This window comes from Nicotiana tabacum, chromosome 2, assembly GCF_000715075.1.
Source record: "Nicotiana tabacum cultivar K326 chromosome 2, ASM71507v2, whole genome shotgun sequence".
NCBI classification, from domain to species: Eukaryota; Viridiplantae; Streptophyta; class Magnoliopsida; order Solanales; family Solanaceae; genus Nicotiana; species Nicotiana tabacum.
This window is the reverse complement of record NC_134081.1, coordinates 5,042,754-5,058,198: the sequence shown is the minus strand read 5'-3', so window position 1 is coordinate 5,058,198 and position 15,445 is coordinate 5,042,754. Positions and strand designations below refer to the sequence as shown.

Here is a 15,445-nt window from a genome sequence, read left to right as displayed (position 1 = left end):
CTCAGTATGAGTCCCGTTTTGTGGATTTGGCCTGCCATGCTCTCCTTTTACTACCTACAGAGGGAGAGAGAGTGATGAGGTTTATTGAGGGACTCACTCACCCTATCATATTTTAGATGGCCAAGAAGACCGGGAGTGAGATTTCTTTTCAGGCGGCTGCTAATGTCGCAAGGAGGATCGATATGGTTCTTGCACATGAGAGAGGGAAGAGGTCTGATAAGAGGCCTCATCGGTTCGGTGGTGCCTCATCTGGAGATAGGGGTAATTTTGGTAGGGGTTATCCTCCCAGACCGTTTCATTCAGCACTTCATGCATCTCCCGGTGCTTCAGGGAGTCACGGTCCTATTATACCTTACTATGGACGGCCAGCATTTAGTGCACATTCTGCTCCTATCAGTGCACCGCCACTCCAGAGTTACTACAATGGTTATTCGGCCCATTTGGGTCAGCTTCAGCTTCAAAATCCACGACATCGGGATGGATGTTATGAGTGTGGGAACATTGATCACATTGTAGACTCCCTAGGACAGAACTGCTCTGATACCAAGTTTGTCACGCCCCGAACCTAGGAGCGAAACCAGCACCCGGTGCCTCACCTAATCTGGCGTACCATATTGCGACTAAGGGACTCTGAACATATAATGTCATACTTTGGCCATGGGGCCACCTTGCAAGACAATTTGCGAAGCAAAATATAAAAATGAATGGAAACTAGCGCTAACTAAACATCAATATAAAGCTAGGCCGACAAGGCCGTCATAGCTACTACAGCTGACAAACCACCAATTTATAAAAACCCAACATACAACACTAACCAACAGGATATGTCTACAAGCCTCTACTGATAGATGTACTGTGATCGGAACAGGGCCCCGACCTACCCATAACATATATACAGATATACATAAGATGTACACAAAACTCTAGACCTGGCAACTCCGAAAGACGTGGAGCTTACCGATCAGGCGGAACTCGGGAAACACCTACTGAGGAGGTCTACCCGTCTGTCTGTCTGAACCTGCACGCATGAAATGCAGCGCCCCCAGAAAAGGGACGTCAGTACGAAATAATGTACCGAGTATGTAAGGCAATAAAATAACTGAAAGCTGAAACTGAACTGATAATAAGATAACTGAAATTAACTGGGAGTTAAAGATGGTCTGGAGATATACTTACGTGCTGATACTGACTCAACTCTCTCAATATATTAAGTAAAATAAATGTCCGGCCCTATAAGGTTCGGTACGTGTAACTGCTCGGCCGTAGTAGGCTCGCTCATAAGCGCTCGGCCATACTGGGCATCTGTACCTCGGCCATCCTGGGCTCGCTCATAGGCGCTCGGCCACAGTAGGCTCGGTATATATAACTTACCATCTGATCAGAGGTTGCCCAATAGGGGCCTGCCCACCGATTATAGCTCGATGGTGGTGCAAATACTATAATATTACTATTGTGTGTATATATATATATATATAGACCCTCTGCTCTCTTGACTGAATAAGGACAAAACTAAACTGAATATGAAGTCTCGATAAGGAATAATATTGTAACTTATGAGACTAGAATAATGTGAATAAATTCATGAATACGAACTTCTCTTTATGTCTCATTATTAACACATGTAGCTACGAGATCATGCCAAAATGAAGGAAGGGATTAGCCTTAACATACCTTATCACAATATTCCCAATCACCAAGTTGAACTCACCTCTTTGCACCTTAATCTACAAGAATGATAATAATACTATCGTTAAGTTACGAGAGGTACAACCATAGCACAACGAACGACAAACTTATTTTGTATTAAAACGGGCAGCATCTCCCCTATAATCCTTATTCCTCCAAATTCAAGATAACACCAACAATACAAGAACAGAACAATAACAACATAAATATATCATTTTCCAGCCCTATATACGCCATCAAACACTACAAAACAGCCAAACACACCCCAATCTCTTCATACTCAAAACGACTACCGTAGTAGTGTCAAACGACCCGGAAATGTTATGACGAACGACCAGCCAACCACCCTACATTTATATGGTGTTTCTACACCCCCTTCCTCCTCCAAAACTCCACAAAACAGTAGTAAAACACGCAGCCCAATAGCAACACAAAACAGTCCACAAAACAGTCCGCTACAAGTGAATAACTCGAACTCACGGCTTCTGATCACCGTCCCGTGAGTTCTTACAAGTATAGAACGACTTGCCATGAATTTATAGAAGAATAAATGGATAAAAGAGAGCAGTAAACTCACCTTATTTGTTGGATAACTCAGCTCCTATCTTGGTCCTTCAAACTTTAGGTTTTACCTCTAATTAGAACTTGAAAGGGAGAGAAAATCAATTAGGGTTTGTGGAAAATTTTTGGGAGGATTCTTTGCAGAGCTTATGTTTGGTTATTATGCTCTATTTTAAGTCTAATATATGAAGAAAATGGGCCTTTAAAAGGCCTCTTTGGACGACCCGAAATGGTCCATTTTTGGGCTTTCATTTAAGCAAGTAGGTGACACACCTACTTGTCACCTAGCAGCTTGCGCAGTATCGCAAAAATGCCCATATCTCTCTACTCCGATGTCGTATTGACAAACGGTTTAATGTGTTGGAAAATAGACTCATAGATCTTTAATTTTATGGGTGGAACACCCCATAACTCTAAGTATATTGGGAGAACATTGCAGTTACATTTGATCCAAAGTTTCAGTAAAACTTATGAATGTAACTTGTGATGACTTTCATCGACTTTTGTTCCACAACTCGCTTGACTTAAAAACATAACACACGGATGTCATACGACTAATATAAATCATAACATAATCTCTTTATCATGTTAATTACCCTAGTCTCACCCCAAAGGTACATGTTATAACATTCCCAACTTGTCGACTTTCGACGAAATATTGTTTTATTCAATTGCTTTAGCTTCTGAACTGTCCAACCCTCTTTGTACTTGTTGTTCATGATCTTCAATATTTGTAACCTCATAGGTAACATGATTAACTTACTTTATATACTTTTAAATATTATCTCATTTTTGGTCCTACATTAGTTTGCTTACGACGCATTTTTACGTACAAAAATATAGGGTGTAACACTCGTGCCATCATACCGGCACCGGTTGCTTCACCGCCTGCTCAGCCAGCTAGAGGTAGGGGTTAGGCAGCTAGAGGTGGAGGTCAGGCCATTAGAGGTGGAGGTCACACCGTTACAGGTGGAGGCCAGCCTGTTAGAGGCCTTCCCAGGTGGTTGGGCCCAACCTCGATTTTATGCTTTTCCAGCTAGGCCTGAGGCCGAGTCATCTGATTCTGTGATCACATGTATTATTCCAGTTTTTCATAGAGATGCTTCAGTTCTATTTGACCCAGGATCTACTTTTTCCTATGTGTCCTCCTATTTTGCTTCATATTTGGTTGTGCTTTGTGATTCTCTGAGTGCTTCTGTGTGTGTATCTACACCGGTGGGAGACTCTGTTGTAGTAGATCATGTCTATCATTCGTGTGTGGTTACTATTGATAGTCTTGAGACTAGTGTGGATCTTCTACTTCTTGATATGGTAGATTTTGATGTCATCTTGGGTATAGATTGGCTGTTACCTTATCATGCTATATTGGATTGCCATGCCAAGACAGTGACCCTAGCCATGCCGGAGTTACCTCGGTTAGAGTGGAAAGGAACTCTTGGTCATTCTGCCAGCAAGGTTATTTCTTATATGAAAGCTCGGCGTATGGTAGAGAAAGGGTGTCTAGCCTATTTGGCTTATATTCGCGATCCCAGTGCGGATGTTCCTTCTATGGACTCAGTACCAGTTGTTTGTGAATTTCCATAAGTATTTCCCGCAGATTTGCTGGGGATGCCACCCGACAGAGATATTGACTTCTGTATTGATTTGGCTCCGAGAACTCAGCCCATTTCTATTCCACCATACAGTATGGCCCCATTAGAGTTGAAAGAATTGAAAGAGCAGTTATAAGACTTCCTTGATCCAGGATTCATTAGACCTAGTGTCTCGCCCCTAGGGTGCACTAATATTATTTGTAAAGAATAAAGATGGCTCTATGCGGATGCGTATAGATTATCGGCAGTTGAACAAGGCCACTATCAAAAACAAATATTCGCTGCCAAGAATTGATGACTTATTTGATCAGCTTCAGGGTGCCAAGGTATTTTCGAATATAGATTTGAGGTCTGGTTACCATCAGTTGAAGATTAGGGCATCTTATGTCTCTAAAACAGCTTTTCAGACTCTGTATGGGCATTGCGAATTCCTAGTGATGTCATTTGGGTTGACAAATGCCCCAACAACATTTATGGATTTGATGAATCGGGTGTTCAAGCCTTATTTGGATTCTTTTATGGTTTTATTCATTGATGATATCTTGATTTACTCCAGCAGTCGAGAGGAGCATGAGCAGCATCTTCGAAGTGTGCTTCACACTTTGAAGAATAATAAGTTATATGCCAAGTTTTCAAAATATGATTTTTGGTTAGACTCAGTTGCTTTTTTAGGGCATGTTGTATCAGCAGAAGGCATAAAGGTGGATCCTAAGAAGTTTGAGACTGTTTAGAGTTGGCCTAGACCTACTTCAGTTACAGAGATCCGGAGTTTCTTGGGTTTAGCAAGTTATTATCGTCGGTTCATGGAAGGGTTTTCATCTATAGCAAACCCATTGACTAGACTAACCCAGAAAGGTGTCCCATTCAGATGGTCAGACGAGTGTGAGTTGAGTTTTCATAACCTCAAGACTGCTTTGACTACGACGCTAGTGTTGGTATTACCCACAGGTTTAGGATCGTATACAGTATATTGTGATGTATCTCACATTGGGCTTGGTGTAATATTAATACAAGATGGCAGGGTGATTGCATATGCATCGCGACAGTTGAAGGTTCACGAGAAGAATTATCATGTTCATGACTTAGAACTGGAAGCCATTGTTCATGCACTGAAGATTTTGTGGCATTACCTCTTCGGTATCTCGTGTGAGGTATTTACTGATCATCGTAGCCTTCAGTACCTGTTCAAACAAAAAGATCTTAATTCGTGCCAGAGAAGATGGTTGGAGTTGTTGAAGGAATATGATATCACCATTTTGTATCACCCCGGAAAGGCTAATGTGGTGGCCGATGCTTTTAGTAGAAAGGTTGTGAGTATGGTCAGTCTTGCGTATATTCCGGTTGGTGAGAGGCCATTAGCTGCAGATGTTCAGACTTTGGCTAATCAGTCGTGAGGTTAGATGTTTCAGAACCCAGTCGGGTTCTAGCTTGCACAGTCGCTCGGTCTTCTTTATATGAGCGCATCAGAGAGAGGCAGTATGATGATCCTCATTTACTTGCCCTTAAGGACACGGTACAGCACGGTGATGCCAAACAGGTTGCTATGGGGAAAGATGGAGTTCTGTGAATGCAGGGTCATATTTGTGTGCCTAATATGGATGGGCTTCGTGAATTAATTCTTGAAGAGGCACACAGTTCCAGGTATTCTCTTCATCCAGGTACCGCCAAAATGTATCAAGATTTGCGGCAACATTATTGGTGGAGGAGAATGAAAAAGGATATAGTTGCATATGTAGCTCAGTGTCTAAATTGTCAGCAAGTTAAGTACGAGCATCAGAGACTTGGTGGTTTGCTTCAGAAGTTAGAAATTCCTGAATGGAAATGGGAGCGTATCACTATGGATTTTGTTGTTGGACTCCCACGGACTCAGAGGCAATTTGACGCAGTTTGGGTCATTGTGGACAGGTTAACCAAATCAGCACATTTCATTCCAGTGGCAGTTACCTATTCTTCAGAAAGGTTAGCTGAAATTTACATTCGTGAGATTTTTTGCCTTCACGGTATGCCTGTGTCTATTATTTCAGATCGAGGTACGCAGTTTACCTTACATTTCTGGAGGGATGTACAGCATGAGTTAGGCACGCAGATGGAGTTGAGTACAATATTTCATCCACCGACAGACAGACAGTCAGAGCGCACTATTCAGATATTGGAAGATATGCTTCGCGCTTGTGTTATAGACTTTGGAGGTTCTTGGGATCATTTCTTGCCACTTGCGGAGTTTGATTATAATAATAGCTACCAGTCGAGAATTAAGATGGCTCCATATGAGGCATTATACGGAAGGCAATGTCGTTCGCCAGTTGGCTAGTTTGAACCGGGAGAGGCTCGGTTATTGGGTACCGATTTGGTACAAGATGCCTTGGATAAGGTCAAGATTATTCAGGATCGACTTCACACAGCTCAGTCTAGGAAAAAGAGTTATGCCGACCGTAAAGTTCGTGATATTGCATTCATGGTTGGAGAAAGAATATTGCTTTGAGTTTCACCTATGAAAGGTTTAATGTGGTTCGAAAAGAAGGGCAAGTTGAGCCCTAGGTATATCAGACCCTTTGAAATTCTTGAAAGGGTGGGTGAAGTAGCCTACAGACTTGCATTATCACCTAGTTTATCAGCGGTTAATCCGATATTCCATGTTTCTATGCTCCGAAAATATCATGGTGATCCGTCCCATGTGTTAGATTTTAGCTCAGTCCAATTGGACAAAGATTTGACTTATGAGGAGGAGCCGGTGGCTATTTTAGCCCGACAGGTTCGACAGTTGAAGCCTAAGAGTTATCCTTCAGTTCGGGTGCAATTGAGAGGTCTGCCGGTAGAGGCATCTACCTAGGAGTCCGAGTCAGACATGCAGAGTAAATATCCACACTTATTCACCAGCTCACGTATTTTTTTTCTAACTCCGTTCGAGGACGAACGTTTGTTTTAGAGGTGGAGAATGTGATGACCCAAATTATTATCTTTAAATTTAATAAGTAATTCTGTGTTCTAAGACCTCAAAAAGCACCATTTATCATTCCTCGACTTGCGTGCGCAGTCCGTATAATTTTTCGAAAAGTTTTTATGTGAAAAATAGATTAAAATATGAAATAGAGTTTTAAAACTCAACTGAGCTGACTTTGGTCAATATTTTAAGCAAACGAACTCAAATTAGTATTTTGATAATTTTTGTAGGTCCGTATCGTGATTTAGGACTTGGGCATATGCCCGGAATCGAATTCCGAGGTCCCTAGCTCGAGATATAGAATTTTGATGAAAAATTAAAAGGTTGGATTTACTGATGTTGGATTTATTGACCCCGGGTCCATATTTTAGTTCCGGAGCCAGGTATAGGTCCACTTATAATATTTATGATTTGTCTGCCGAATTTGGTGAGAATCGGAGTTGATTTGACGTGATTCGGACGTCCAGTTGTGAAAATATAAGTTTTAAAGTTTTCTTGAAAACTTTCTTTGATTTGATGTCCGATTCGTTGTTCTAGGTATTATTTTGGCGATTTGATCACACGAACAAGTTCGTATGATATTTTAAGACTTGGGTACATATTTGGTTTGGATCCCCGAGGGCTCGGGTGAGTTTCGGATAGGCTACAGGATTTTGAACTTAGAAAATCTGATTTTTGAGCTTCTGCTGTCATCTCGTGCATTGTGCTTCACGATCGCAAAGCCATTCCTGCGATCGCGAAAAGAAAATTTTAAGCCGTGAATTTTACTATTCGCATTTGTGAAGATAGGCACGCGAACGCGAAAGGCTAGCTCCCAGTGCACTGCGAACGCGAGGTCAAAGCTGCGATAACGAAGAAGGAATGAGGCAGAAGCTGAAGTACCGAAAATAGTGCTACGCGTTCGCATAAACCTGTACGCGATCGCGTAAGGCTAAGAAATTATTTTCTGCAATCGCATGGCCTTATACGCGATCGCGTAGTGTTAAGCAAACCTGGAAAAATTTTGTTCTACGTGATCGCGAACGAATTTCCGCGATCGCGATGAATAAAAGTCTGAAAAACAGAACTTAAGTTCTAGAAATGGGGTTTCGACCCATTTTCAACCATTTCCAATTTTTGAGCTCGGGTAAGGCGATGTTTGGGCGATTTTCACGGAAAAATATTGGGGTAAGTGTTCTTTATTCTATATTGATTATATTTCATGATTTCATACTCATTTATATCATGAATCCGTGAATTTATGGAAGAAATATTAGATTTTTATAAAATCTTCCAAAAACGAAAATTTTAGATTTGAAGGTCCATTTGATATCGGAATTTGATAAATTTTGTATGGTTGGACTCGTATCAGAACGAGTGTTTGGATTTCGTAAGTTTTTCCGTGATTTGAGATGTGGATCCCACTGTCGAATATTTTAATGAATTTCGAATTTTTATCCGAAAAATTAGTAAATTCATATGAAATTAATGCCTATGATTCGTATTGAGTATATTGAATTGTTTATGAATAGATTTGAAGGTTTTGGAGAGAAACTTAAAAGGAAAAGCTGTGGTCGAGTAATTGATTGGAATTTGCAAAGCGAGGTAAGTGTCGTGGTTAACCTTGACTTGAGAGAATAGAACCCTTAAACTATTTGTTATGTGAAATACATATGAACGACGTAAAGGCGAGGTGACGAGTGTCTATATGTTGTCAAATTAATTGTTTACATAATTACTTGAAAAATCATAAATTATTTTAAATCATGAACTAATTATTATAATAATTGTTTCTCTCTTATTCTTTGTCAAATATTAATTCTTGAATTCCTACATTAATTGTTACATGCTATTTGAATTATGTGTCTTAATTGTTATTTGATATTTAGCATATTAAATATTAAACTGCCTATTTTTTCCTGATTTCCATAATAATTTGCTATTTGTCATTGTTTGTTTCATAATTAAATCATAATTATTGTATGCTTGTTGTCTTATAATTTTATATTAATTGTTGCATTTATTGGGGAAATTTCTTCTATAAGAATTGATAAATGGATATATTGGTGGATCGGGTTACACGCCGCAACAGAATTGATTGAAATTGATATATTGGAGGATGAGGTTGCACGCCACAACAAACTTATTAAAAAGTCCATATTGGAGGATCGGGTTGCACGCCGCAACGGACTTATTAAAAGTCAATATTTGGGGGATCGTAATGCACGCCGCAATAGACTTATTTAAAAGTCAATATATATACTTGATTAAAAATAATTATATGAGAGGATTGAATGTGAATATATTGTGAGAGCGGGTTGCATGCTGCAACAGAATTGAATGTGAATATATTGTGAGAGCGGGTTGCACGCTGCAACAGAATTGATGAAAATGATAATTGGTTATGACTGCTGAATTGGCTTCAATTATTATAAATGAGTTACCTGATTTATTTCTATTATTGTTGTTGTTACTAATATTGCGTACAGGTAATGTAAGTGACCCGCCTTAGCCTCGTCACTACTTCGTCGAGGTTAGGCTCAGCACTTACCAGTACATGGGGTCGGTTGTACTGATACTACACTCTGCACTTCTTGTGCAGATTTTGGAGTTGGTCCCAGCGGCGTACCATAGACTTGCTCGGATTTCAGCTACTCAGAGGAGACTTGAGGTATAACTGCACGACGTCCGCAGTTCTAAAGTCCCGTCTACTTTACTTTAACTGTGTGTTTATTTTCAGATAACTTTATTTTATTCAGGCCCTTATTTGTATTATTCTAGAAGCTCGTGTACTTGTGACACCAAATTCTGGGATGATATTTAGACACTGTTGTTTTTATAAATTATTCACTATATTTCAGACTTATTTCCACAATCGTTCTTTGTTATTAATAAATGTAAAAATTATTTAAAAATTGATTAATATTATTCTTACGTTGGCTTGCCTAGCAAGTGAAATGTTAGCCGTCATCACGATTTGAAGGTGGGAATTTCGGGTCGTGACATAATAGATATATAGATGGTTATATTTCATCATTGTATCACCGAATACCACAAACTAGTGTCTAATGTTTATCTCTGCTCTGTTCTTTCCAAAGAGAATGACGTGATTCAGAGTACGATGGGCAAGATATTACTCTGTTCTTTCCAAAGAGAATGACGTGATTCAGAGTACGATGGGCAAGATATTAATTTTTAGTGTGTATTGACACATTGGTTAATGAACTTCTTTTTTGAAAATAAAATTTATATATTTAAAAATGACAATGACAGAACTGTAAATCAAAATTTTTGTAATGTAAAGCATTTTGAAGCATCCTAAAAAGTTAGGGTTTCATGTAAAATAACTAGGATGAATATGTATAAAATATATATATTATATGTATATTATATATTAACATTTAAAATATATACCGTTATTCGACTATTATTTTTTGGATCGATTATACTATATAGTTTTTCCTTTAATTTATACCTCCATTGAGGCGTGAGATGCATGAGCAAAAGCTGTAAAGTATTATAACTAATGGCATTAACATAAGCCATCATATACTAAAACTAATGACATTAATGTCAATACAACAAATAAGAGTACATACTACCTTACAATTACACTAATACTGAGGAGAGTCCAGTCCTAATCAAAAGAACCACTTACCACTAAACTTAATTATAGCATCAAAGTTATCAACTTAACTAAAGAACAAATAACAACTAGCTACTAGCTACCCCTACTCACAATCTTCTAATTGAACATTAGTTAGTGCCTGTAAAAAGAAACACTAATTATTAGTGCTAATTAAACCCAATATGGTGGCATCACTGGATTAAACCCTTCTACATTATTAACGTTGAAAACATAGCTACATTCAGCCATATTATTATTCTGATGGTTACTTGTACTAATTCCTCTTGTCTTGTTTGAACTTGGCATTGATGTGCTTTCCACTGTCTCTTCACCTGATATTTCAGTGTATACTGTGGAATTAACTTGTTTCTTTGTAGCTTGTTCCTTCAAAATTGCTCTTAATGCCAACACCTATCACAAAAACAAGAGTTTAATTTTATGCGTTACAACAGCATACTCAGTGTATTTTTACAGGTGGGATCTGGAGAGGATCGTGTGTACGCAAGCCTTATTCCTCTTTATTGTAAAGATAAAGAGGCTAACATCGGCTCAACACAAGCATAATCACAACAACAACAGTGATGAAAAGAAATACAATAGTGGAGAAGCCATAAAAAGAAGCAAGAACAATAACAAGATAATAAGATAATCGAGGCACACAAAACAAGCAGTTATAAAAATCTAAGGAAAAAATTACGCGAATAATATATATACAACAGGTATGAAAAAGAAAGACGCTCGACTACCTACTAGCTTTAACTCTATGCGTTAGTGTGTAAATTTTTTTGTTATACTATCAGATCATCCGAAGGATAATTATAGGTAATTTATATTAGAAAGTCATAAAATAAAGAAGATTATCTGCTACAACATGTTAAGAATCTTTGCATTATCCGTGTATATAAATAAATGAAAAAATAAAACAGACATATGGACAAAATTCTAACTGCAAGAGAGAGGATAATTAAATTCAAAGGGAAATTCAAAAAGAAAAGGAAAGGAAAAGAGGGACAATGTTGTATGAAGGGTCAATTTCAATTTTATTACACAAGGTATAAGGAGACTTAAATTTATTTATTTTCATTCAATTAAGCCGACCTTGCTTTAAAATGATAGGGACAACTGAAGGTGAAGTTGTCTCCATAGTTATGGCTCCAAATCTTACTCTAAAATAGTTGGTTTTCTCAAAATAACAACTATTGTATATTCTAAGTTTTATAAAAATAGGTTATTTTCTTAAAAAGACAAGGATTCTAGTGTCATATTTGAACTAATTAGAAGCTGTATGAGATATGTAATGAAGCCTTGGCCAAATCAGGACTATGTTATCATTAGACAGGTATTCAAAAAACCCCAATCATTATTTTAGTATTTCTTTCTAGCTTTAATTTGGGGGCATTCTTACTGTCTAGAATATTTTAAAGATTGAATAAAATATTGAATAGCTTTTCGCTCGATCACTTAAATAAAAAATAGCATGCAAATATATAATTTATATATAAAATCATATATAATTAGTATATATATGTATGCTGACTAGAAAAAATAAATAGTAAATTCGATTGATAATTTGTGTAAAGTTTGAATATTTTAAACAACCGATGTTTTCCGTTACCATCTTTTTTTCCATTATCAAAGGAAAGTTAATTAAGGTGACTACATAAACTAGATGTGGATTAAGATAACAAAGAAACACCAAAGTATAGGATTAGGGTGAATCACATAGGAAAATAATTTTCAAAGAATGAGACATAAGAAGTGTTTGAAGATATAATTAAGTACTTAATTAATATATTGTTCACTTTCACAACTTAGATAACCCCACCGTTTATTATGACACCAAAACAGAAGTCATGAATTCAAATTTCACTGTCACCCCATTGCCAAAAAGAATCTTTATGTACTCGGCCCAAGAAAAAACATAAAAGAACACGTAATTAGTCTGCCGTTTCTTTAAGATTTTAGATAAAAAGGTCGCACAATTCACCAGATAACCAAAAAAAACATAAAAAAGTTTTAAGTTTTGCATGAATTGCATGGATGCAAGAAAGTGAAGAGAGAATTTCTCAAAACTGACCTCATTTTGAAGCTTTTGTTTTTCCCTAGAAACTAAATCATAGTCTTGTTTAAGAGAATCGTATAGGCGTTCGAGTTGCTTAGACTTCCATCTAGCTCTCCTATTTTGAAACCAAACTGCAATTTGACGAGGCTGCAACCCAAGTTCTTTAGCTAGTTTAATTTTCCTTTCAGGGTCAAGTTTTATCTCTTCTTGAAAACTGTTTTCAAGTGACTCTAACTGATCACTTGTCAATCTTTTCTTCTTATCCAACTGATTCATTGCAAAGTTGTCGTTCAACTTGTCCATTGTTGGGAGCACTCCACTATGTGGTGTTTGCATTGCATGCTTCATTTCCATACCTTTAATAACAAAAGAAGAAGAAGAAAACACCAAAGATTATATTAGCATGTAAATATATATATATATGCAACAACAACAACATAATACTCGTATTCTCATAAGTGGGGTCTAGGTAGGGTAATATGTACGTGGAAGATAGAAAAGTTATTTTCGGCAGACGCTCGGCTCAAGGAAGCATGTAAATAAATGGTTGTGAAATAAAATGGACAATGATCAGGCTGACAAAGTTTGTAACTAACACTTATTTTTATACTTTCTTTAGGAAAATGAGAAAAGTCAGCAATTATTAAAGGCATCAATGGAAAAAGAAAATCATAATTCTGCCATTTTAAACTTAGTGTAATCAAGTTTTTAAAATTTTTTAGCTCACTCATCTATTCTTTGAATACTTCTTTATCCAGGAGCTAGGCCCAAAAAGAAATTCCTTAAAAGACCACAATAAAATGGCAATTATCTATATTAAGATAACATGCTTCAAGATCAAATCATGAAAAAAAACCCTATATATTAAGAAATGGGACTGAAAAATGATTAGAATAAATGTGGAAATCACATCAAACCCAATAAACATCAATGAAGACTAACAAACCCAGTATAATCCCACAAGTGTGGACTGGAGAGGGTAATGTATACGCAGACCTTACTTCTATCTCGTGAAGGAAGAAAAAGTGAAAAAAGAATTAGAAAATAAATTACAAGGCTTTTTTTCCTTATATCTTTACCTGGATATTGGTCATAATTGTAGCTGTAGAGGAAATTGAAAGAATTATCGGGAGGAGCAGGTCGAGAAACAAAGGATCTAAGATTCCCATTCCAGTCCATATTTTTGGACTCTTCTTTTTCCTTCTAAACAAGGCAAAGATCCAAGAAAACACCAAATTGTAACCCCTTAATATATTGACACTAGTCTTTCTTTGTTTAGTACTGGACCAGTACTACTCAAGACTCTGGACCACCTTAATAAAAAGGGTTACTTAGGGTTTGTCCTTTTGAAAACTTTCTTGGTTTGTTTTGAAGAAACAAAGTGAAAAATGAGAAAATGTTGTAGGGAGAGTTTACTACACTTAGCAGTCAGCACTTAGCATTGTGTCAATATGTGAAAGAGATGGATTGGGAGGGTAAGAAGGTGTGTAGTTCTATGCTTCACTTTTGGGAGCAACTCATAAATAGGGCTTCCTCTTTAGGTTTGGATGTTTTTGAGGGGTGGGGTAGATAGATATCTAGTGTGCATTAATTAATTGTGGTTTTTATTAGTGTTAAATTTCAACAAGGACACTGGTAAAAGAAGTTTTTTATTTATTTACTCCCTTTTACTTTTTATGCTTGGTTTTCGCATGCTCCTTACAAAAATTAATTAAGCAAATAATTTGATTAAATTATCTTTATTTATTCTTTGATATCAATTTATTACTACTCTTGCTTTTACTATATTAATTTCTCACAACATTTATTAGAAAATTTAAATTTCTAAAATGACAAGTTTTTTGGATAAATTATTTTCAGTAACCATGACAACAAAAAAGACCGAAAGGAGTATTATTATATATCGGGTGTGGGAGAAGAAAAAATGGAGAAGAAATTACAAGGTGGAGAAGCAAACTCGAACCAACAAGGTGAGAATTTAGGTAGTCAATCAAGTAGATTACTAAGATTTTCAAGTGGTAAAAGAAGTTAACTTGTAAACTGACAATGTAAATAATTTTATACTATTAATGTAACGTAATATGTTATACCATGTTGTTTAACTTATTTTTTAGATTAATGTACAAATCTATTAATTATAAGCAATTATGTGTAGTTGCTTCAATTGTGTAAAATTCTTTTACATTGTCTCTGTATAGAAGTTAAGATAATCAAAGAAATTTTGGTTGCACTTCTCTAATGCACCTCAAGTAAAATTTGAATACTACAACAACAACAATCCATATAATCTCACTAATGGAGTATGGGGAGGGTAGTGTGTACGCAGACCTTACCCCTACTTTGGGATAGAGAGGTTGTTTTCGATAGACCCTCGACTCCCTCCCTCCAATAACTACCCACCTTTCTCTTGAGGTGACTCGAACTCTATGGATGATTATTGTATGTAATTAGGAGTCTAACAAAATTAAATTTTTTATCAAAGGTCACAATCTAAGGGAAGTGTATGGTCCCCTAAAGGCCAAAAAATCAGACAAGCTGCCTTGAGCTACTCTCACGCCTCTCTTCTCATTTTCTGACAAATTAACTACCCCCTAGTAGGCTAGTACTACTACTACTACTACTTCTTAGTATGCAGTACTTAGTTTCTTATACGGCCTTTAATTTGAGTATCTCTCTATTTATTATCTAAGATCAAGATGGAACTCCAGAAAACATCATAAGAAACGACAATGTGTCTGTAAATTCTTTTCGCACCAAAAATTGCATTGTGCTAATCAAATAAAAATGATCCTTTTTCTGGTTATATACTCTTCATTTTAATTTATGTGACAGGATTTGACTTAGCATGATGTTTAACAAAAAAATAAAGAATTGAATTTGTGGTTTAAAACAAGTCATAAAGGATGTTTGGATTGACTTTTAAGTAGGTCAAATCAGCTTTTAAGTTTTTTTAACTTTTTTTTTTTGTGTTTGACAAAGTTAAAAAGTACTTAAAA

At 36.8% G+C, this 15,445-nt stretch overlaps 1 protein-coding gene across 1 annotated transcript; it reads right to left on the bottom strand.

Moving 5' to 3' along the window:
* Positions 1-10,312: 10,312 nt before the first annotated feature.
* LOC107769799 (putative homeobox-leucine zipper protein ATHB-51) lies at positions 10,313-13,737 on the bottom strand. Its single transcript, XM_016589053.2, has 3 exons — positions 13,529-13,737; positions 12,465-12,805; positions 10,313-10,798 (listed from the first exon to the last, which is right to left on the bottom strand). The coding sequence occupies exons 1-3, from the start codon at positions 13,626-13,628 to the stop codon at positions 10,559-10,561; spliced, it is 681 nt and encodes a 226-aa protein (XP_016444539.1). The 5' UTR covers positions 13,629-13,737; the 3' UTR covers positions 10,313-10,558.
* Positions 13,738-15,445: the final 1,708 nt, after the last annotated feature.